The sequence below is a fragment of the Mesocricetus auratus genome, unplaced genomic scaffold (genome assembly GCF_017639785.1).
Source record: "Mesocricetus auratus isolate SY011 unplaced genomic scaffold, BCM_Maur_2.0 Super-Scaffold_4256, whole genome shotgun sequence".
NCBI classification, from domain to species: Eukaryota; Metazoa; Chordata; class Mammalia; order Rodentia; family Cricetidae; genus Mesocricetus; species Mesocricetus auratus.
The window spans coordinates 42,374,842-42,400,475 of NW_024429182.1; the positions used below are offsets into that span (position 1 = coordinate 42,374,842).

The 25,634-nt window shown below is 39.2% G+C and overlaps 1 protein-coding gene across 3 annotated transcripts in view; it reads left to right on the top strand.

Moving 5' to 3' along the window:
• Nucleotides 1–25,634, top strand: part of Pcsk5 (proprotein convertase subtilisin/kexin type 5) — a 411,139-nt gene that overhangs the window by 161,843 nt on the left and 223,662 nt on the right. For all 3 annotated transcript variants that reach the window (XM_040746607.1, XM_040746615.1, XM_040746617.1), the window contains exons 7-8: nucleotides 2,583–2,755; nucleotides 23,003–23,215. In XM_040746607.1, coding sequence (XP_040602541.1) covers nucleotides 2,583–2,755; nucleotides 23,003–23,215 — 386 coding nt within the window. The remainder of the gene's footprint in view (nucleotides 1–2,582; nucleotides 2,756–23,002; nucleotides 23,216–25,634) is intronic.

A 25,634-nucleotide genomic window follows, 5' to 3' on the forward strand; every position in this document is an offset into this window, starting at 1 on the left:
GCAGACCAACCTACCCTACTCAGCCAAATCTGTCATCTCTAGATTCCTTGAGAAGCCCTACCCCCAAAATTAAAGTAGAAAGGGACTGAGGACACCTGACATTGGCCTCTAACCTACACACACATGCCTGCATCCACATATGTACACACACCAATACCATAATACAAAATAACAAAAGATCCCAAGTGTAAATATTCTATAATAACCCAGAATTATATACACTTGTGTGTTAATTAAAATATAAAAAAAAAACATGAACCGGTGGCATGACTAAGAGTCCTATAGAAGAAAAAACCCAGTAGAATATACACATGCATACATATGCACATATATATAAAGGACCTATATGTGAGCCTGTTTACATATTAATATATAACTATAGAAGGACATTTACCAAATTATCTTACATAATTGGAGGCTGGATCATAGCACTCTGGCTATCTCCTGGCTATGAACCAGGATCCCCAATAGCTGCTTAGTCCCAAGGCCTGTACACCTCACAACAGGGTAGACCAGTAACATTCTAGTCTGAGGCCAAGGCCAGGAAGATCCCTGGAGAGTCACGGGAGAGTTAAAAGACTCCAGAAGCTAGAGTCTTATATTCAAGCTCAACATCACCAGCAATAGAAACACGAGCTCAAGATTTGGCTTGCTCACTTGTGCAGGCTTATTCTCCTATTAGTGCACACAAGCCCTCAGTTTGCTAGCAAGTACAACTCAAAATCAAGCTGCTTGGTCTTTCTCCACTCATTGCTGTGATGGCAGGAGAGCCCATTGCAAGTGTACTCAGAAGTAAGCCTTACTGATCTCATCAAGCAGCCAATTAATGTTAACTGAGGCATATCAATCAAGTACAACATCTACAACATCTTCAGAAATACTTGGGGGAGACAATATTGTTAGAATGTCCTAGTTCTTTATCTCCATGTTTTTTCATATAATATCAAAGGGCATAATAACCTTTATGTCTGGTCTATCATGGTATTTAAATTGCTTCAGACTGACTGAAAATGTGCTTTTTAGATGACAATAGGCAAGAACGTTAATAGTTGTTGAATACTAGCTCCATATATATTCGCCTTCACTATTTCTATTTTTCTTGACTTTTTAAATTTTTGTAGTTAAAGTTAAATATTAAAGAAAAGCAGGGAGATACTGTTCCATCAAAAAACAATTTTGTTTTGTTTTCCTGACAGTAATCAACCTAGGCCTCACAGCCTACACTGGAGTCTTTTGTTTAAATCAGTGTCTTAGTAACCAGTTAAAAACTTGAAATTCTCCCAGGAAAGCAAAGCTCCCCTTAAAAGTAAATTTATCCTATGGAGGTATAATTTTTAAAGTAAGGGCCTGGAGAGAAGGCTAAATAGTTAAGACCACTGGCTGCTCTTCTGAGGGACCCAAGGGTGAGTCCCAACACCCACATGGTGGCTCAGTAATCATCTGTAACTCCAGTTCGAAGGGATCTGACACCCTCTTCTGGCTTCCTCTGGTACCAGGCACACATGTGATGCACAAGGTATACATGCAGGCAAAACACCCACATACAAAAAAATAAATGATAAAATTTAAATTTAAAATTATACAAGTCTCAGTGGTGATATTTAGTGTAAGCAAGGTTTTGTCTTACTAAATGATTAGAAGTTATATTGCTGTTGTAAGTTGCCAATACACAGACTGAAAAGGAAAAGTTGGCACTTAACAGATCATTTATTTCTCAGGATATTAGTGACTATTTTTTAAAAATAGGGTTAATGCTGGATTTCTGTCTGATAGGCATGAACTTAAATGAAGATTAATGACTAAATATTACTAAAAACATCTTGAGAGTTATTTGAAGGGTTAAACACATTCTCATCCATTATTTGAGTTGTAAATAACTTGGCAACAAAGAAATACAGTAAATTTACATCAGTCTACTATTATAGGGTAAATGGGAAATGAGACAAAGCTGGCTTGGCAACTTTGCAACTTTTAAACACTTGCTAAGGTTAGAAGATTTCACATCTATGAGCCCAAGTTATTCAATGGAGAGAAATTTAGCATGGTAGATTACTTCATTATCTCTCTCAAATATTCATTTAACAAAGGTAGGAGGGAAAGCAAGATTTGGAACCTTGGAAGAAGAATAGAAATATTTTTTAAAGTTTTTGAACACAGTTTTTCTCCTACATCCACAATGAACCCTCTTGTCTCCCCAAGCAAGATAGGATAACTTGTACAAAGTATGTGGTACCTTTTTACCAGGAAAATGCTCACTGAAGTGTTGGCTAAAATCCTTGGGGCTGGGAAGATGATCAAGAATGCCTACTGCTCTTACACTGTTCCCAGAATCTACCTGGTAGCTCACAACTGTTTGTAACTCTAGTTCCAAGGGTCTCCATCCCTCTCCTGACCTCTGAGGGTTCTTACACACACATCACACATAAAAACCCATGTAGACAGACTCATACACATTATAATTGAATAAATAAATATTTTTACAGTTTTTTAATGTGTTCTTTATTCCCCCAAATTGTCTGAGTGGACTGTTTATTTATCATCTCCTGGAGACAGTAACAAGCTTTCTCCATCCTGCTTTGAAGGTGTGCGGATGCTGGATGGCGATGTCACAGACATGGTGGAAGCAAAGTCTGTCAGCTACAATCCACAGCATGTGCACATCTACAGTGCCAGCTGGGGCCCAGACGATGACGGCAAGACTGTGGATGGGCCAGCTCCCCTCACCCGGCAAGCCTTTGAGAACGGGGTGAGAATGGTAGGTTTCAAAAGCATCTGGGGTGAGGATTTTCATGCGCTGTTTGTAGGCATGCCACCATCCAGGCTCGAGGATTGCTGGAGCTCATGGGCCAAGGAACCGCTGGAAAGATGTCTTAAACACTGGCATCATGAGTTGTTTCTGCTCTACAAAGGAACTCAGAGTTAGTCTTTGCTATTACATGCACAGTGTACTTGGACATTTAGAGCTGCACAGAAGAAATACATAATTCACGTGAATGTGACACTTTGAGAAGCAAATTCCTGGGGCTGAGCAATTGATTGGGTATTACAGCTCCATTTGGTGTTGGTGGAATACACAGCAAGGTCCTTCTGGCATCTCCTCTTGGTGTCATTTAGTTTCACTTCTGTCCAAAGACAATATTATTTTCCTGTGGGCACCATATCTCCCTAATCAGGTAACCTTGCATTTTCTTTGATATCCCTGAAGGAGTGGCTGAATGCTGTCCCCAGAAAACCTAGTTCCACGATCTATTGGGGGAAAAATGTTTGTTTCAAAATCCAGAGCTTAAATTGTATTGAATTGAATAAAAGTAAAGATGATAGAACTTATCCTCATGGAAAGAGGAGTGATGCACCAGAGCGAGGCCTTCATTCTCACTAATGAATAGAATTTTCAGCTACATAGCGTGTATATGTCTATTCTGCATGATATCATTGATCTGGCCTGATCTTCCTTCGCCTCTCTCATCTTCTCACCCCATTGTGTTACAAACATCCTCCACCCCTGTCATTGTCCATCAGTACATTCTGTTTCCCCTCCCGTACCCCGCAAGTCCTTCAATCCTCTTATAATAAAAAGCCACAGCTTCCCAGAAGGCTCTCTCAGTCCATACCAGAATTCACTATCATTAGTCCCATACTCTGTGCTCACTGTGCTTGATATTCTTACTGAAGCTACATAAAGACCAAATCATATTTATATTTCATCAAAGATTGTTCTGGGTGTATCTTCCTCACAAAAGTTAAGCCCAAGAGTGCCCTTTATACATATTTATGGCTTTACAAATCTAAGAGGATGTATTGAATTCTAGTGAATATTTTGTACATGTTTGCTGCATCAAATTTAGTTTACTCCAAACGATGCTAACCACAATGTTTTCATGGACTCAGCCCAGATATGGAATAGTGGGATGCAGTCAGTTAATTAGTACAATGTTTGAGCAGGAATAAAAATCATAGTGAGTCTTGCATAATTTTGTGAGCCTGGGTTAGATTTTTAGCAAAAGCCTGAATTAAACCATCCCATGACTATTCTGAAATGGATTTGAGAGTGAAAGCACTCATTTGTTTTGTAAACACTTTCTAGCAAAAAAAAAAAAAAAAGCAAAGAAATGTCAGGGTTGTGAAGACATTTTCTTTCCTAGTTCTGTCTGCATTCAGTTCCTTTTGTATACGTTTAACAGATAGATAAAAATTGTAACTTGTTTCCTAGAATTTTTCTTTCAAAGTGCCTTAATACCAAATGAATATACTCTATGTCATCTGCTGATTCATTGCCAAATCTGTGAACTACAAATTACTATTATTGCCCAGTCTGCCACCAGTAGAATAGTCATTTGAGTTTAGTTCAAATCTTCCAATTATGAGTGCACTGCACTCATAAGAAGGAGCAACCTGAATTTCTCAGTAATATGAAAATCCTTTTATTAGCAATGCACATAGCTTCGTGGTTGTACACGTACATATACAGAATGCCCAAGCCTAATAGGCAGATTTGCTAGCTAACTAATGAGTACATGGATAAGTAATACAGTGCCAAGAAAAAAGTTTTTAAGTTTGTTTTTACTGGAGTGTGTAGCTCAACAGAAATAAACTATAATCTTAATGCATAGAACAGATAAAAATGTGGCACTTGATTATAAAAGTGTTTCCTTTTTTTTTTTTGTTTTTTTGAGACAGAGTTTCTCTGTATTGTTGTGGAGGCCGTCCTGAAACTCGCTTGGTAAACCAGGCTTGGTCTCGAACTCACAGAGATCCACCTGCCTCTGCCTCCTGAGTGCTGGGATTAAAGGTGTGTGCCACCAATGCCCGGCTAAAAGTGTTTCCTTTTTAAAGTTATGTTTAGAAACATGTCGTATGAGAAACCATTCAAACACAAAGGACTATTTAGAAATAGATGATATAGAGAAATAAAATGCAAAAAATGACCCTTTTTATCGTGGTAAGTCATATAAAAAAAGTATATAAGAGAGAAGTTAATAATAGATTTCCCCACCCAAGTAGTTAGTTGTTGGTAAGTACAGATAGAACATCTTTCCATACCTGCCAACTGGGAGTCACATTGAATCTCTGCGTGGAACACATGGGCATCATTCCAGGGTAGCCCATAGAAATGTAGATTATGGGGTTTATTTGTTTCAGAATTTTGGGGAACTTGCAGTACCATAATTTAGGACCTGGCACAAAGCTCAGAAGTCAAGCATGTGCTTAGCATGCATAAAGTCTTAGGTTCGATATCCATCACCCAAAAACCAGGAAGAATAAGGATAGCATAATTTATTCAGCATTCCTTTGAAGATCTTCTGAGGATTAATCTGAACAAAAAAGGGACTTCACTTTTAAGATGAACCATTAACTTTTAGAGTTGAAATAGTAGCAAAAGCAGTAACTTTTAAAGGGGAGATTTATTTTCTGGTTCGTTGCCCATCTAAATCTGAAATGGCAGCAATAAACCATTGAAACAAGACAAAATTGAAAGGATAGTGTTTTTGTGTATTCAGTATAGTGAAGCCTTCAAGTAATGCTAAAGCCAAGTCTAGTGTTTCTCATTTACTTCTGACTTTAGCTACATTAGATACCTTGCTTCCATTTCCCCTTCTAAAGTGGTATGGTAATATACTACTCATTCACAGAGGTTTTTATGACCACTGAGTGAGATAATAATCCACAATAAAGTCATTAATGCCCTGTCTGAATATAATAAGTACTCCATAAGAAGTATTTACAGAGAAGGTGTTTTCTTCAAAAGTACTGTTTAAATTTGTTCTTAGTCCCTCATCCTTCTTCCCTAGTTAGTACCCACATTGCAGAATTTTCATTGAACCCATCATGTTACTATTTGGGGTAGAATAGAAGTAACATGGCACAGGTTAGCCCAGATTCTCTGAGCTTCATCAAGGTCATTTTTATTGTTCTTCCTCTGTCAATTCCACTTGCTCTAAAAAAATTTAAAGCATCTGCAATATTTACTTTGATTCTCTATCAGTAAGTACACTGGGAGTGTGTGTGTGTGTGTGTGTGTGTGTGTGTGTGTGTGTGTGTGTTTCAGTTGCTCTTGTATCTAGTCTCAAATTGTTTATTTTCTCAAAAGATGTTTCTCTAGATAGCTGTAAATATACCATTCAAGATTTCAAGTTGATATTGGGTAATCTATATTAGAAAAATAAAAATTTTGATCACTTTCTCCTGTTGAAGCATCAGGTGAACCCTAAATTTATCTTCTTGAGGCCTGCTAGAAGAAACAAGTGAGCTACTGAGTGATTTGAGGACCTAAGGAACAAAGGCAGGTAAAGAAATGCCTTCAGCTAACCAACTAAAAGCTTTTACAGTGATCTTGAGTCACTTTGGCCCATTGGTGTCCTAGCCACATGTTCTGCTTCATGCAGAGATTAGAATGATTTGTCCTCACCCCTTGAAGTTTAATGAGTTACTACTACCTAAGCATCATAAATAAATGGTGAAGAAAACCCAAGGTTTGTATGTAATACCTAATAGTTCCTACACCATATCAACAAGACAAAATACAAGCAGAGAATCCTCAAGAACATTTCAACTGAGCTGCGCATAGTGGATGAAATACAGTTGGAGTGAGAAGGGCAGAGCTACTTTAGACGGGAGAGGAGACAGTTCTCTTTGAGGAGGCAATATCTGCAGACTTAAGATATAAGCCAATCATGTGAAAACCTGGAAGAGGAATGTTCCGTGCAGAAGCAGCAGAAAGCACCAAAATCCCTGAATAGCAAAGGGTTGCAGTTTATTTCTAGGGCAAATTAGTACTATTCCTCAGACAGTAGGAATAGTATGAGCAGAAAGCAGTAGAATGATGGGGTTGGCCAAGGCCAGCTCAGAGGGCTTTTCTAAGTCACAGAGAAGGTTTGCATTTCATCCTGTTACAGAAAGTCACTGGAGGTTCAAATAGGGCAGAGGTCTTGTAGACATACTATCTGTCGGGTGAATGATGGGGGACAAGAGCCGGAGGTTGCAGTGGTCCAGGACAGTATTAAGAATGTGACAGCACTTGTCCAGACCACAGACCACTGTCCTGATCAGACAGCGGGAGAGAGAAGGACAAGTATCAAGAAATCTATTCACAGGGGAAATAAGTACATTTCACTCAGGGTTCCCAAGTATTGATCATGTCCATTCTTTCTGCTAACTAATCAGAAATAAGAAACATACCAAATATTGAATTTCAAAATGTTCCCCATTTGTTTACTATAAGATAAACATTTGGCTCAGTGCTTGGATGTAGCAGTGCTTTCAAAGACTTTAACAAAGCCAGAATTGATTCAGTTTATAGCCCCTTTAGAATTAATGTGCCAAAATTGTATCTGAGAAGCTGTGTTAAACCGAGTTGACATCTCTCTCCCTCCCTGCCCTCCTCCCCTCTCTCTCTGTCAATCAGGATTGTATTTTATTTGATGTCAAAAATCTATACAGTTAAGTGTAATTTTTAGACTCATAGTTTGGGCTATGCTCAGTGAGTGGAAATGTGATAATGATGAAGTTGATGAGGAGGGGGAGGATGAGAATGACAATAATAGCATGAACATTTAATATTTTGGCTAATCTATTCTCTTCTGTCATTCATCTAAGCCCAAAATAGACTTAGTTTTGATCTAGACAATAATCTTGTACGATGGGCACTATTCCCTCAATCTTACAAGTAGAGAGAACAACTCTATCCTAGCTACCAAAGTCAGAACAGTGGCCTCAAGGCCCTCTCATAAGTTCAGCTGTGTGTTCCCTTGTCTTCTTTGACACATGTGACTTTCCTTAAATCATGCTTTCCTGTTTCAACTGTTATCAAATACACACTCACACAGTTAGTTCTCCTGTCTTAGAAAGAATAAGTAGAGTTAGAGAGATGACTCGGCAGTTAAGAGCACTGGTTTCTCTTCTAGAAGAGGTGGGTTCAATTCCCAGCACCCACATGGCAGCTCACAACCATCTGTAACTCCATTTGTAGGGGGTTCAGTGTCTTCTTTTGACCTCCATGGATATCAGGCTATGCAAGTGGCCCACAGACATGCATGCCATCCAAAAATGAACACACACAAAAATAAAATTAAAAATAAAATAAAAAAGAATAGGTGATGAATCTCTGTCTTCTTACTTTGTATCCCCTTCCTTTTCCTACCTAGATTTCTCTTTTCCCTTCGGACTGAAATTCTTTGTGGCCTCTCCCAATCTTGTCTTCTGCTAGGTCCTACTCACATTATCTCTTGGAGCCATTGCATCAGAACTCCACGCCAGCAACACATTGAGGTTGCTTTGTCTCGTTGACCTCCACACACACAGGCCTCCCAGTTCTCATCTAACTTGTAACAGGGCACCCTGCCTGCTCTTCCTATGCACCCCAACCCCTTTGACCCCTTTAAACCTCCATAGTGTTGTTATCCTTTCCTCGATAAAGATCCAGAGTCTACATCCTCTACTGTATGTCAAGTATTCAGAACAGGTCCTGACACTCAGGGGATTTAGTGAAGAAAGAATGAATGACTGAGGAGTGTATGAATGAATCCCATGTCAATTTGCTATGTGTACTCAAAAACCACACTTGCATTCCTCTGACCATACATAATGAACCTGATCTGCTAAGAATGCATGATAAACCATGGTGGTTAAAGTACCCAGAGTCTGAATGCAGGCTCTCCAATTTGGAAATGTAGGGTCTAAAAGCTTTTCAACCTCATTCAGTTTAAGCTAACCTGTATGATCAGTTTGTTGGCCCAGTTGATGGACCTAAACACTAGCAGTTCCCTTAGAAGCTCATATTTTAATGCCTGTTCCTGAAATGATGCCAAATCTCTGAATGTTACAAGTTTTAATCAAATTCACACCTGAAATGAACAAAGCAATAAAGAGGAAGTGCTGACTAATCATGTAAAATACTGTGAGAGTCTACATGGTCCCTCAAGCCTGGGTTTAATCTATTTGAGGTTGCTGAATGACCCCACGGGAGTCTTCAGATAACTATTAATGTATAGTGGGTATAAGTAGAAGAAAATACTGAGAGAATATTTGCTTCATAAAACCCAAAACTTAATGAAATGGGAATCAACAAGGTTTCATTTCGTTTTGTTTTGTTTTGTTTTCTGCCAAGTACATGAGAATTGCCCTTTATGGTCTCTTTGGTGACTTGAAAACACATTAAAGTGTCTGAGTTGTCTCAAAGAGATGTCCTTAACTTTATCTAATCAAGGTTTTCAATTTAACCATATAGAAGCATTTCTTTTCTCTCTGTCATTTCTTCTTCCCTCCCTTTATTCCCTCCCTCCTTCCCATGGAATCTTACTATGTACCCCAAGTTAGACTGTCTTGCCCAAGCTAACTTCAAGCTAAGTCTTCCTCCTTAAGCTTCACACGTGCTGGCCTTATAGGCATGTACAACCACACTCAACAAAAGTTTCACCACGTTTTAAAACTTGCTTTGAAATTTAATTTAATTACGTATTCCTTAGAACTAATCTCTTGAAATTCAGTTAAATTTGTTAGATCTTTGCAGTCATAACCTTAGGACTAAAAATGAGTTGGTTAATTCAATTCCTACCACTAATGTATTTCCTTATGTATCTTTGATTTCCTTGTTTTTTTGTACTGAAGCTTGTGGCTTCAGTCTGCTCAACTATTAAGCAATTTCCTAGTATTATTTGCTGAAAGTCTGTGAATCGTTTCTGGTCCTCACAATTAGAACATCTTTTACACAGACTTCTCAACAGGATGCTTCCAGAAACTCCCAGCCAATGCTTGGGCTTTCAATCCTGCATGAATGCTACAACTGAGGAAGTATTTTTATATGCATGTATTATCTTCTTTTACCTGTAAAATTCCCATGACTGACAAAAAAAAACTCTAGGCTTTTAGCAGGGCACACAGGGTCTCTCATTTTTGCCAGGGCTTTCAGAATAAGACTTTACATGTCACCTTTTAAAAGAACAGTATAAAAATCAACCTGTCACCATTTGCCCCTAGGTGGCTTTGACCCAGATCCTCGGCAAATAGTATCTCAGGAGACATTTGTGACTTTATCTTTTTAGCTGATCCTGAATAGAAAAAGTGATTTCATAAAGTAAGTGACACCACAGACAATTTTCAGGTATCAATGACACTGAGTTGGGTGACAGACTAAGAGGCTGATGGATGCCGTTTATCTGGGTGTTCCACCATGCTCGGCACTTTGCTAGGTGGCATGGGAGGATGAATAGTACTTAACCCTTGTCTTAGGGAAAGTCTCTATGTAATGATGAGGAACTGTCTAAATAAAAAGTGCGAGCCAACTCCCAAAATGCACTCATCTTACAGAACCTGGTCAGGGAACAGAAAACACAACACACAGTAACAAAACCTACTTGCCTCGAAGCCATCTTGTCCACATTGGGTTATGAAAGTTTAATAATAAGACTTGTGCGGTTGGTACCGTTGGTACTTTTCAGCAGGTGGCTGATATGTTGACAGTTTTTGCTGACAAGTGTGCTCAATTATGTTCTCTAGAAAAAACAGGAAGTGGAAATGGAATCTTTTCTGTATTCAGGAAAGCTTATACTATGGTTGTCTTGTCATTTTACTCAAGAAAGCTTATTTAAATACACATTACATGCTTAGCATTGGTTTGGCATTTGTCTCTGCTCCCCACCCTTAGAGAACCCATGTAATGCACTCCACTGTGAATAGTTGACGACCACATCTTACATTATTCTCTTGGGCTGGGGAGATGGCCCAGCACTAAAAGCACTTCCACAGGACCAGAGTTCAAATCCCAGCATCCTTGTCAGGAAGCCGTGGCTCACAACGAACTATAACTTTAGCTCTAGTTAATGCAGTCTCTCTCTCTCTCTCTCTCTCTCTCTCTCTCTCTCTCTCTCTCTCTCTCTCTCTCTCTCTCTCACACACACACACACACACACAAATAATAAATAGAACTTTTTAAGTCATGAGTTTTATCTGTCACTTTATCTGCAAGTAGGTTTTAAAGCCCAGGGCAACTTTCTTTGAGGGTTTCGTTTGGAAAGGTCATTAGTGCATTCAGTGAATTACAACAGACACAATGACTAGGACAAGTGTTGTATATGTTTGAGTTTTATCAAATTTAAATCTTCTATTTAGACTAAAAGGGGAATTGTAGGAGTGAACCCCACAAAGCTATCTGCCCATGAGGGCGGGGACAAGTAAATTAGCACAGGTAGAGATAAAAGGAAGCGAAAGGAAAATGGACCTCCTCTTTTGGAAGCCAGACACACTGCTAACTCCTAGCTTGTGTGACTCTCTATCTCTGGTAAATAAATATATTGTATCCCCTATAGCACCCAACTCTGGCACTAGTTCCATCTTCACACTGCTGTACTAAGGGGTCCAGTTCTTTAGTTACTGTTTCTTCTTAGAAAATTAACATTTTCCAGGTGAACAGCTATTTAGAGTGTTGGATAAAAGCACAAGGTCCTTCTATAACCACATGTTGTCTATTGTAAATGCCAAAGTCACACATGCATGTTTTTAAAGCTCTTACTTTAAAGGCATGTGTTCACCAAGAGGAGAGAGAAGAGGCATGATGCACGTATATAATAAAAGCAACATTAGTTATCATAGTAAATTTATAAAATTCACTGATTCCACCAGAGAATGATCATTTTTTTCTCAGATAGACACCCAGCTGTAGTAAGATTGATACCAGTTTGCATTTTAATAAGTGACAGATTGTTTCTTCATTAGTTGTTGAATGTTGCAAAGCTGTGAAATGATCTATGGATAGGCTAACACAGATGAAGGAGATTATTTAAATTTGGTTTGACTTAATGAGACTTTACTGTAACTGAGCCTGTTTTTACTGTCTTGCCTGAGGATTTTGCTATACCTGTGGGGAACTCTGTGCATATTTATAAAAACTAAGAAGTTACTTGTCAAACATGTTCAATTTAATGTCATCCATTTGTTAAACAAAAGTTTGTCTTTCATAAGTACATGTGTGATTTTAAGTTCTATAATTATCACGGTATTGCCCAAGGCATAAGTATCAAATTTGATTAATATATTAATGAAATTTATGTATACATTTTGAAGAAAAGGAACACAAACTGACAATAACCTTATCTAAGTAAAATTTTTAAATATTCATTGCTACCCCATTTATAGTTTTAAAGGGGCGTTAGAATTTATGTCATTAAATTAATTGGCAAACTCATTCTAAATTCTTCTTATTGGTTATTTTTCTCATTTCTATGACAAGTACTTGAAAACAATCTATAAAAGAAAGGGTTTATTTGGTTTGAGGGTAGGGAAGTCTTGGCTCAGGAGACTGACACAGCTGGTCGCATTGCATTCACATTTCAGAAATAGAAAGAGACTGGTTGGTGCCTGCTTTTTCATTTGTATTCATTCTAAGACCCAGTTCATTGGATGTCTCCACCAATATTCAGAGTGGATCTCCTCTTCTCTGGTAAATCTTTCTGGAAAAAAAAGACATATAAAAGTGTGTTCCTGTGGTGGCTGTAAATATCTTTGAGTTGACAATGGAGATTAACCATCATGTGATGCTAGGATCCTCTACGCCGTGTTAGCTACATATCAGCAAGAGCCGCCTTCCTATGGCTTTCTTTGTGACTGCTGTGCTAACTGGGAAGCAGGGAAATTTCTCAAAAGTTGTTCTACTGTGCTGCTAGAACAGCAAAAGCATACAATATTGGATCAGGTAAACTTAAGGTCTATTGTAAGCAGCCATTTTTTTGTTTCCAAATGTAAATTTGTGAAAGCTGGTGGAGAGAATACATAGGTGTATTTCCTTCAACACAACATGACAGCCAGTCAGCTAAAAATATAGGTCACTGTAATAAACATAAATTGAAGTAGGATGATACTTTCCTATTACTTAGAAGTATGTATGACATGTGGAGTAGAATTTGTAGCACACTTAGTATGCCTACATTATACAATCTAATGTAATGCTCAATATTTTTTAAACACTGCTATAATTTTGCCTCTGGTAGCTTCACAGGAGTGCATGGTACACGGATGTATAAAGTGAGCCTTGACAAAGTTAGGCAATGTGGTTGGCCACTAAGAAGCATAACTGTGGCTTATATTCAGATCTCTGTGTAAAACCTGTGTTTTTTCCCATTGTGTAGTATTGGCTTCTGTTGAGTATCATATGGCCCATCTATGCATGTTCAGTCAACACATGGTCACAGAAGTGACCCCAGCAGCAAAGAACTGTGTCTTTGGGTGTCCGGAGGAGTTATCATTCAGGCCATACTGAACAACATTCTGGACTTCACTGTGCTGGTTCTCTTTCTTGTCAACTTTGCAAGAGGTTCCGGAGTTTATGGAGAATACATGCCTTGTCAGTTTGAAACAAGATGTGTTGCTAAGTTGCTAGCACTCCTGTTTTCTTTGGAAAGGACCGTACTCCGGTACTCTTCATTAGAGCCATTACAAAGATCCAGTGACATGGTGCATTTGATGGTTGAAGTACTCAGTCTGTCAGCTGATCTTCTCTTCAAAGGAAGGGTGGCACTGAATTCTCTTTTAAGAATCACAGAATATTCACCATGGAGTCTTATATAAAAAATGAGTCTAATATAATAGTTTCTTTTTAAGACAGAATTGTGTTTATGGATAGAAAATGCTGTGAGTTACTTTTCCCTATTTCAGACATCTTATAAGGTACCCTATACAAGGTTAAGGCTATTGCTTCATGTAATTGAAGACTGTGACACCATTCAAGCTCCACAGTGCGATATAGAGAGGGGTGAATTGCTTATTTCTTATTTAAAGTTGAGGCGGCAGTTGCAATAATTCTCAGCAAAAATTCCATAATCTAGAGGTAACTTCAAGTGATATTAACTTTTATTATCACTGGAATATCTCTGTTCTTCCTAAGTGTCTTTTCAAACATTTACAGTAAATTCTTTTCATACTCCTGTTGGTAATAAATGTTTTTATTCTCTATGAAGGAAATTTTTCAAATTTTAGGTCCTAAATATAAATTTAAATGTAATGACACATTTCAAAACAGTTTCAAACTTTTACTTTTTAAAGATTTGTTTTTGTTTTTAAGTATTTGTGTTCTTTTTGTGTGTGTATGTATGTATGTATGTTTGTGTCTGTGTATATGGATATGTACAAGTATATATAAGTGCCCAAGGAGGCCAGAGGCATTGGATCCCTCAGATTCCTCTGGAGCTGGAGTTACAGGAAATTGTGAGCCACTGACATGGCTGCTAGAATTGAACTCAGGTCCTCTGCAAGAGCAGTACATACTATTAACTCCTGAGCCAACTCTCCAGCACCTCAGGATCGAAAATAGAAAATTGACGTTGTAAGTGCCACTCTTACTTCCATGGATCTGACTCTGTTGAAAGTTATAGCATGGCTTTGCCTTTGCTGAAATGATCTAAAAGGTAGAGAGTGGGCAGGTGTGACAGTGGCCTTTGAGAATTCTAGACTCTGTGACTGCCCAGAACAGCTTAGCTGGTGCTAGCTGTTGGCTGTGATTTCTTCCATGAGTGTATGACATGCACAATTTTGTCTTGGCTGTTTGAAATAAAAAGTGAGCATGAACTGGACCTACATAGCCTTCCCTCCTTACCACTGTTAGCAGTTCTTGTACCATGGGATAGAAGCTTGCATAGGCTCAAAGTATGGCTGTCTCAGGGGTGATAAATAAAACCCAGGTCTCTTTGAAGTTTCAGTTTATTTTTAATTGATACATAAACAAGTTATGTATACAGTAACAGAATGCTATGCTTTGTTTTCACACATTGTGCAAGGTGAAATATGATTTTCCAAATTTGCCTTCTCCCAGGAAAAATCCCCTTTTCAGCTTTTTGAGATGGCATATTTCTTGGTGAGGAAGATTTAGTCTGAGACAGCAGGAAGTCTGAATAACCAGCAGGCCGATACTTTGGTATGGAGTAAATGAAGTAAAACAGGAGAGAGGTTTTTTTTTAATTAATCCATGGTTGTTAAGCAGTATTTAAGCCACACTGTAAAGTATTTTCAGGGACATCTAGTGTCAATGGAGATCACACTCAGTGAGTCATGATCCAGCATGCATTTTCCCAGACTAGTTCTAATATTTCTTCATCTCTAGGTACTATTCATAGCACATTATTTAGCTCCAAATTTCTATTATTTGAAGCACTTAGATGGATAGACTATTTGAAAATAAATAAAATACTTTCAGTAAAGCATATTTATTCTGGTTTTGACACCCAAGTTTTGTTTCTTCCTAGATACTCTGTTGCCATTTCTCCTTGAAAGACTGATTCTTCTCTCCAAATTACATCATAAAAATATGCAAAGTAAAAGAAATCCAAAGCACAATATAGTTTCAGAAGCCAAGAATCACACCCCAGTACACATCTGTGATACGTCAAATGAAGCACACATCTGTAAGCTCCAGTGTTAGTTTCTTTTCTAAAGAAGGCCCATCTCTGAAAATAGGATTGATTAAGCTCTTATTATCGTTATGCTTTTGTTGTTTTGTTTGAGGCTGTTATTATTGCTGTTGTTGAGACAAGTTCATGATTAAGTATCCTTGGCTGACCTCAGACTCTCTATGTAGCCCAAGCTAGTTTCTATGTCATGGTAATTCTTCTGCCTCAGCCTCCTGAGTGCTGGGATTACAGGTTTATGCCACCATGTTTAGCTAATTCTCCTAAGATCTATGTCATGGTAATTTTTCTGCCTCAGCCTCTTGAGTGCTGGGATTACAGGTTTATGCCACCATGTTTAGCTAATTCTCCTAAGCTCTAATGCATTTATATTCTTTTGGATATGATAGGCAAGCAATTTCTTTTAAGCAGTTTCTGTTCATACCATGAACACAAAAGGAGCATTTTCCAGAAATTGGAGAGTGGGGGGCTCCATATTTCTGAGGCTGTTAACTGTTCTTTACACTGGCCTTTGACCAGGCAGCTCACTGTTTGCAAGTGTCACCTTTAAAAGTTGAGATCAAGTCTAATCTAGCTCCCTGAATCCCATGCTACCAGCCCATGAACTAGAACTCAAACGAGGTTGCAAAAAAGCATTAAGTGTCAGTTACTCAGAGCATTTAAATATCTGCTATTCAACATAAAATATATTTAGATATAAAACAATAAAAATAAAAAGTCATTTTTATTAAAAATGCTTGTCCCAATGACCAGCAGCTGACTCCATAGTCTTTATTTGGCTCTTTATGCCTCTAAAACTGAGCTGACTGCATTGGGTATGCTCAGTGAGCATATAAAATTCATTTTTATTTGTGTATGGTTGTATAAAATTAATATGGTTGCTAATAACTGCATCTAATTTTTCAGTGTTTTATTAAAAAGTCAAAGAACATAAAAAATGACTTTAAATACTTGGCTTAGTAGTCTACTGTATGCACAGAAAACTAGCATACAAAGAAGCCAGTTACGAGCTGAGAATAAGAGCGGCTGAGATGGGCAGGAGTAAGGGGGTTGACATGCAGGAGTACAGAGCTGAGGGCCAGTAATGCCAGGTCACAGATGCCTTCCTTCTTGCACATTCAGTGCATTTCTTTCCACAAGGGAAGTGGAGAATAACTATTTGCAATCCAGTTGTTCCTGTTCAGCATCCTTTGACGGTGTGGGGTGGGAATGAATAAGACCACGCCATAGATGGTCTTTGCTGAGTCAGGTTCAACTGGGACTGTGCAAGGAGCCCCCTCAGCTGATGCATGAAACAGATACTTAAAATGGGGGACTTGCAGCCAGGAAGGAGCTAGGCTAAGGAGATGGTGCGAGGCAAGAGTTGTGGCTGAGGGAAACCTGTCTCTTGATTGAGGAGTTGTTAACTCAACTTAAAGGGGGCTGTTCTTAGTCATTAATTAGCATTCTTAATCTTGAGATTTTGACTCAGAACCTTTGCTACCATTAAATCACCAAATAAGAAAACTCCACTGATTGATAGTTTTGCTTAAAATATGTTAAGTGGCTCTTCCATTTACCTTAGTTACTCTGAGATTAGAAGCAGTGTCAACTGAGACTTGTGTGATCTTTAAACGGGATGTGTCAACAGTGGCAGATACATAAAAAGGAGTCTTTACATGACCACTTTCTCTGAGGTGATGCTGTGGCATGAAAGCCAAGCACATTTGCATGGCATGGCTGTTAAAAAGCAGCAAGAAACCCACAGACTTCTAACCCACAGGGCCAAAGGCCTTCTTTATAAACAACTCATGAGTCCCTGGGCTTGGGGGGGGTGCTTATTTCTCATTTATTTCAGTTTCATATAATTAAAGTTGCTAGTCTCCACTCAGTAAACTGAAGGAAGAATAAATCTCAGGCTTTAAGAATCTCTCACTTGAAATATGCCTTCCTGCCTGCAGATGATGACTTTTGCCCCAGAGACCTCCCTACACTGCATTCCCCAAGTTAGACCAGTTAGTCACCAAGACACTGGGCAGGGCAGCCCTCTATTCCTGCAAAACACTTGTCACCTAAGTTTCCTTTCTGGTAACTTCTGGTTCACATTAGTCATTCATTATCGTAAGATAATGATCCCAAAAGTTATTAAAACTGCTTAAATAAGCAATATATTTGGAAATCCTGAATAGTTCTTAAACATTTTTATTTTGACTTATAATGTATTTTTTTTTACCTGTAACCTGTATTTCTAGACCACAGCTATTTCACTCAATCAACCCTGCCTGGAGCAGGAAGCATTTTGGAACTATTAGCCTGAATTGTCCTTAATGTCTTTCAGCTTGAAAAAGAAATAGCTGTTGCTTCTCAGTTACCAAGTCATTCATTGTAGGTGCCGGTGCCCCTCCCCAGCCTCTGCCTCCTAACTCTGGAAGTCTGTATCATAGGACACAAAGACTCAAGGTTCCAATAGCCATGGGATAAACAAAAGCTTACAGAGAACACTATGTTCTTGACTCACTGAGGAGAGGAAGCTACTGAGAAGGTAAAGAGGGGCCCAGACAAGGCTTCGGTAAAGTAGGCACTCAGTTGCTCACAGACAAATGAAAGTTCCAAATCCTCATGTAGATTCAGTGTTCCCTTCATGTCTGCATACACAGATACATAGTTCAGATCAACATAGATAGGGTCTCGTGTTTCTAACATGTCCTGGTTAAATGACACAGGACACATCATTTCATGTTCTTGGCTTCCTAATAGAATCTACACATAGCCATTTCCCCCTGGCTGCTGCTCAGTATTTTGTTCTCAGTTAACAAATACAGGAGCCGCACACGCTCCTGTCTTCCTCTTTTGTGTCTAATTGTAAGAAGCCTCTAATATTTATTCACTGTTCTTCAAGAAAACAGCTAAGCAATATTGGAGAAGGAATGTTCTATTAAAATGACAAATAAAGCCTAATGTCACTCGAGGAAAAAGAACCTCATTTTAAAGAAAACTTTAGTTTCATCACACTAGAAACTTCTCAACCCCAATCATCCAGTAGTAAGATTTAATTAGCAACTCAGTATAAAGTGGCCACAGAAACAAGCCAGATCCTTCTTATCCTGCAGTAACAGTGCTTATGGAGTTATATAAATTGACTTTTTAGAGAATATGTAAAAAGCACACATGCTCATTGAAACACACAATGAAACAGAATGTTTAGCATTACCTGAATGGGGCTTACGTGGATTTCATAATGTATTTTGCCTTAAGTTTCTTGGCTCTTTAACTTGGCATGCAGTTCAACTGCAGACTTGTTTTGTTTTTCCATATTTAAATAACTGAATTGCAGTCATAATACTTGCTAAAACAGTGACATTACTACTCACTCTTCAGGAAAACTATGTCGCAAAGCTCTTTTTGAATCCTCTGTCCACTTTCCCCTCTCCCTGCACCCTGCACCCTGCACTAAGGTTTCTTTCTTAAATTATGCTGAAGTTTTAGAAAATAGGCAGACTTACACTGTTTTTCAACACATATGTTTTGGTTTGGGGATATTTCACACTAATGCAAACCCCCTGTGCCTCTGCAGTAAACATGTCTGTGAATTGCTAATTGTTTTAGATTAACCCCAGAGATGTTTGGCAGACATGGTTATGGCGTTTTCAGCCCACAAATTTAGTGTTTATTTCTGGGACTTTGATCATAAACCCTCCACACAGGCATACAGGCCAGTTGCCTGGTGGAGAGAATAGGGGAAGCATCCTGCATCCTCTAGCTCTCATGACAATGGACCACTCTGCCTTCTAATATTCTTCAGCTCTGGCTGCCTTAATAAAACAGCACTGGCTGGGTGACTCAAGCAGTAGAACTTAATTTTCTGCAGTTAGTCCTAGATGCTGGAAACGCTAGAGCACCAGGGCCATGAAAACAGTTGAGTACTGGTCTTGGCTTGTAGACAGCCAGTCTGTGGCCACATTCTGAGAGAGCTTGCTGCCATCTCTCTCCCTGTTTATGAGAACCCAAGTTCTGTCTGTTTAGGCTTCTCACTAATGGCCTCATTTACCTGTAATGACATTGGGAAGGTACAACTTAGTCACTATAACATACAGAGGACTACATTTGGCCTTTAGGACTCTGGGCCTCCCCTGATCAGACACATCCCCAATTCATTAGCTCTGAAACACTGACCTCTGTGGCTTCTGTCTGTGGGCTGCAATGTCCTGTCTAGACTGGCAGTTAATAGGTTGAGAATAGGAGGGAGTTCTGCAGGGGTAACCTTGGTTTAGGATACCTTCCCAAATCCTAGTATCCCTCCATGCTGGGTCCCAGCAATTCTCTCTCCCCATGCCCAGACCTCAGACGCCTAGTAAACTTGTGTTGTCCTTTCAGATTTCTGTACTTGTCATGTTTTGTTTATTTGTGACACAGAGTCTTTCTATGTAGCCCTGGGTAGTCTATAATTCACTATGTAGCCCAGGCTGGCTTTGAACTTACAGAGATCTGCTTTCCTCTGCCTCCCTAGGGTTGGGACATAAAATGTGTCCTACCCAACCTGGTCATTTATTTATCTGAGCTTGTTAATCATAATGCAAAAATTATCCCTTAAGAGTTGATACAACGGCCTGGGGATGTATCTCAGTGACAGAGAACATGCCTCCCATACATAAAATCTTGGATTGCTGCCTCAGTGTTGGAAAAAACTACTTCTTTCAACCAGACACATTCATACCCGCAATCATAGTACTTGAGAGATGAGGCAGAAAGTTCATGATTTTGTGGTCAGTATCCACCTGAGACCCTGTCTCAAAACAAGCAAACAAATCCAAAAGGAAAGGAAAGGAAGGAAGGAAAGAAAGAATGGAGGTACTAGAGAGATGACTCAGCAGTTAAGAGTACTTCCAAAAAAGAAAGGAAGAAAGAAAGAAAGGAAGGAAGGAAAGAATAGAGGAACAAGAGAGATGGCTCAGCAGTTAAGAGCACTTCCGAGCTGGGTGGTGGTGGCGCACGCCTTTAATCCCAGCACTCGGGAGGCAGAGGCAGGCGGATCTCTGTGAGTTCGAGGCCAGGCTGCACTGACAGCCTCCAAAACAATACAGAGAAACCCTGTCTCGTAAAACCAAAAAAAAAAAAAAAAAAAAAAGAGTACTTCCAAGAAGGAAAGAAATAAAGGCAGGAAGGAAGGAAAGAATAGAGGAACTAGAGAGATAGCTCAGCAATTAAGAGTACTTCCTAGTCCTCCAGTGGACCTTAGTGCAGATCCCAAAATCCTTATGAGGCAACTCACAGCCACTTCCATCTTCAGCTCTAAGAGATCTGACACCCTCCTCTGCCCTCTGTGGACACCCCTACACATTTGATATACACTCACATAGGCACACCACACACATAAATAAAATTAAAACAATTTGAGTTTCATTCTCCCTCTTAACAAAGGAATTGTTGTGCTTTGTATGCTGATAAAACTAAGGCATGGTCATGGTTTAAAGAAGAAAATAAACTCCTAATCCTACCAAACAGAATGGTTCTGGTATAGCATTCTTGTGTGATAGCCTTATGCATATGACTTCTGGACATACACATTTCTATTTTCTCACCTAAGACATCCTGTACTATGCATACACATAGTTTTTTTTTACAGCTTATAAGCACAAAAGTGCTTTCTGAACATTTTCGTTTTAAGTATTGAAATTATTTTAATAAAATTGTATACTGAGGTACAAAGTCATAAATTTATATAAACAAATGTTATTGCATCCCTTTGCTTTTTCGTGGCTCTGTAGTTCTCTTTCTATCATCTGTTGCAGTAATGGTTAAACCAGGTAGGTCTTCTGCCTCCCCATGCATTCTTTTGTCTTACCCAGGTAAGTTGCAGTATGACCATGCTTTTGGCCTATAGAAATCCCTCAGTCTCTGAAAGAGGGAGTGTGCTGATGATAACTGGAACGTTCCTCATTCTTCTGGCTGTCTTCTTACTCTGAGGTCTATATGTGAGTCTAATTGTTCTTACTAAGGTGAGACAGACTTCCTGCAAATGCTGGACAGAGCATGGGCCGAGGCTTGGTTTATGATGGTGTGATCATGTCTACATTCTTCTAAGTTTTTATTATTTCTGCATTCTTCTAGGTATTTATTATTTCTACAGTCTAGGTTTTCTAAGTGTTATGATGGGAAGTCAGGGGTAGTCGAGCAGACCCAACTGTCCATTAGTGATAGCAACAGGGTCTCTCTCTGGCAGTTACTGTCATTCTTGTATTAGGGGAAGGGGTACTTTCTGTGTGGACAACATTGTAATTTTACAGATGAAAGAGTAAAAAATATATATTCATCTTGGTCTCATCAGGCTATAAATGTTTTGTTCCCTAAGGATTTGAGATCAAGAAGAGTTTATTGTGAACAGTCTGGATCCTTTGCTATCACTATATTTGGCATTTTAAATGAGCTACTTTCACAAAACAGTGACCAAAGTACTGACAGAAACAACATACTGCCAGAAAAGCTTATTTTGACTCTCAATTTCAAAAACTTTTAGCTCATTCAATGAGGAAAGTGTGGTAGTGGCTTAGTCCACCATGGAGGGGGGTGGTGAGGGCTATTCTCAATCCATTAGCCAAGATCTTTGTGGTAACCTACAGAGACCACTTTGTGGTCCTATTTTAATCAGCCAGACCCTTCCTCCTGCAGGGGCCAAGGCCTCCCCAAATAGAGCTATCAACTGGGAAACAAGTGCTCAAAACATGAAACTGTTGGGGCATTTCAGATTCAGACTATAACTGTCTCACATTTCTCCTTCCACCTTATGGCCTTGAAGAAAGGCTCAGCCCTCACCAGCACATGGCTTATGCTCATATGCTAAGTTGCAAATGATGGGTTTGCTGTAGATATCCTTCAGTGTGTCTTCCACCTTTAAATTGATTTCTTTTGAATTCTTCGGAGTTTAGCTAGCAAAGAGGCAAAGATGTATTTTACTCATTCATCATTGCTCTCCTTTCCTGCTACTCGTTACATTATGTAGGACTTCAAGGTACTCTTGCAGCTATTTTAAGCTACCAATTTTGATGAGAAGGGTGCCTTAGTTCTTAGCATTTTGAGAAATGGTGAGTTGATCTATTCTAGGAAGTGCTGTATAGCACTACTGCTCTTACAGACAATGGAATTTGGAATAGACTTCTTTATACTTGGTGAGTCTCAGGTATCAATCGACATTACATAACAACCTCCCTTTATAGTAGTTGTGAAGATTTAAAACAATATTGACTGTATCACTATAATTTTTACAGTAACATTTCAAATCTGATGTCTGTATTCAAATGTGTCTTTCCCTGATACATCTTTTATCACTGTGGATCATCACTAAAGCTTGATACCTCAGCTCCTTGTTTGTGTCATAGAGGAAAAAAAAAGATGTGTTGGTCTCACATGTTTGTTGAAAAGTTCAGCCTGAGTCTGTAAAACAGTTACAATTATTCTCATTTTGTAAATATTGATCATTCTTAGTGTAACATTACCTTTATTAAGGCAACTTTCCTCCCTGAGTCATGTTAAGCCGAACATTTTATCCTACAAATACTTTGTTTCAATGGTTCTAAGCTTCTCTTAATCTACAACCTGGGGTCCTGTCTTCCCAGTCTCTAACTTTCTCCATCTATCAACAGGGGCGGAGAGGCCTTGGCTCTGTGTTTGTCTGGGCATCTGGCAATGGTGGAAGGAGCAAAGACCACTGTTCTTGTGATGGCTATACCAACAGCATCTACACCATCTCCATCAGCAGTACAGCTGAAAGTGGAAAGAAACCGTGGTACTTGGAAGAGTGTTCATCTACACTGGCCACAACCTACAGCAGTGGAGAATCCTATGATAAGAAAATAGTATGTAACTTTTGAGCATCTATTACTATCCATTTCTTCATTGAAACATAAAGAGAGATCCATACATGTGTAGAAGTAGCATATGGAAACCACAGTTTAGATTAGCTGATGGTACCAAGTAAGTCACTGTGAACATTAACAGTCTATTACTGATTCCTGGAAAATGCTTGTCATAATATTTGAGTATTAGTATAGCATTGATCATGACTAAGCTTCCGTTTTTTTGTCATCATTTAACTTTTTTATCATTTTTTATTTTAATTTTAAATAGCTTGTTTTACATGTCAATCCCAGTTCCCTCTCCCTCCCCTCCTCCCGCACTCCCCTTCCCCCCCACCCTCCCACCCTATTGTCAAATCCTTCCACATAGGGGATATCTAGAGTCTGTCATTTTACTCTGGGTAGGGTCCAGGCACTCCCCTAAGAGTCCAGGCTGAGAGAGCATCCCTCTTTGTGCTATAGGCACACAAAGACTGTTTGTATACCAGGGATAGACACTGATCCACAGCTCAGGGCCCCATAGGTTGCCCAGGCCTTCTCGCTGACACTCACATTTGGGGGGTCCAGATCAGTCCCATGCTGGCCTCCCCACTGTCGGTCTGGGGTCCAAGAGCACTCCCCTGTTCAGATCAGCTGTCTCTGCTGGTTCTGCCAGCCCATTCTTTGCCAATTTGCTCATCACTCCTCTCTCTCTGTCACTGGGTTCCTTGGGTTCAGTTCAGTGATTAATTGTGTGTTTGCCTCTGCTTCCATCAGTCACAGGATGAAGGCTCCCGGATGGTTATAGACATCAAGTTCATTATCAGGAATGGGCATTCGAGGTGGTCTCTCCACTATTGCTTAGCTTGCCAATTGGTGTTATCCCTTTAGATCACTCGAGGTCACTCTGGTGCCTGATCTGTATTCGATCCTATGATTCCCTCTTCCCCCTATTCTACCCCCACCCCCTCAACTTCCTGTTCCCCCATTAAGAACAAATGATTGCTCTACATTTACATTGATAGTGACGGAGTAAAAACAAGAATTAACATGTGATTCTCAGCTTAGTGCCCCTCTTGCTGACTTTTGATTGTGGTATCTCATTGTGAACAAAAAGTCTATAAGAAAACTCATGACCACACTTCAGATGTACATTTGCTTGTCTGTATCCGTAGGCTCTACATCTACAGACCAACCAACCAAACCACACTGAAATTACCTTGAAGATATTTTTGTGGTCCTTATTCAGTAAACAATACAGTATTACAACTGTATGCAAAACACTTGTGTTATTTTGTCTATTAAAGGCATCTAGAGATTGGATAGTATCTAAGGAAGGATGTGAGACATAAATATGCAAGTACTATGGCACTGTATTTTATATGCAGGACTTAACTTTCTCAGATTTTAGGGTTCCTGAAACCAGTCCTTTGCATATATCAAGGGACTGTATTTATCCAATGTGTACTAACCCTGTGCCAACTGTGCTTTTCTAAGTCTACTGTACTCTACTGAATGGGGAATTATGGAGCTGCATACCCTGTACTGCTGTCTTGCTGAACAGCTAAAGAATCCATGTTACTAGTTTGGACTACCTGAGATTGTGTCGCTTGAGCCATTTTCTAGATTGAAATCCTGCCTTAGAATGTGAGGGTTTAATAATTTGAAGTTCATGGAGTCATTGCTGAAATAATTGGGGAAGACAAGTCAATAAAAGATGCAGCCTAGTGCTAGCCCTTATCAGTGTCTGCGGAAGCTGACTCTTAGAACTCCTACCACAGCGCTGCTCATTCTAAATGTCAAGTTCCATTCCTCTTCTCCTGACCATGGTTTTGTGAGTGTCAGGGTTCATCTTTCAAATGCCCAGCTGAGATGTTGCACCTGATATTTGAGGAGTCACACAGGCACGGGTCACACTGTGGAGTGGCATCTCATTTTTTCAACAGCAGTGAGGGAGCCACTGCAAGTTCACTGTGCCAACCCCCAAATCCAAAACACTAAATCCAACATCTATGTAGCACTGATATAACCCCACATTTGCTGACTCTTTAAAGCATAAAAATCATTTAAAGTATGTAAAGTTATAGACAGGCTGTGTATACAGCATGAACACATGAAGCATAAAGGAATTCTAATTCCCAAAATATTTCATCTTGTTCAAGTATCCCAAAATCTGGAGAATAACTCTATAGTCCAAACACCTCAGGTTCAGAGCATTTACCTCTTGATAGCTATTAATTTCCTGTTAATGGCTTATTTATTATAAGATTTTTATGCCTGATTTTCCAACTGTTTTTAGTACATACTTCAGTTACATTTTAAAGATGTCCCAGTCTTTTCTTAATTCCTCCCCAAATGACTGGATTTAAAAATATTCACGAGTCTGGGGAAGGAAAGATGGTTCAGCAATGAAGAAAACTGTTTGTTCTTCCAGAGAACC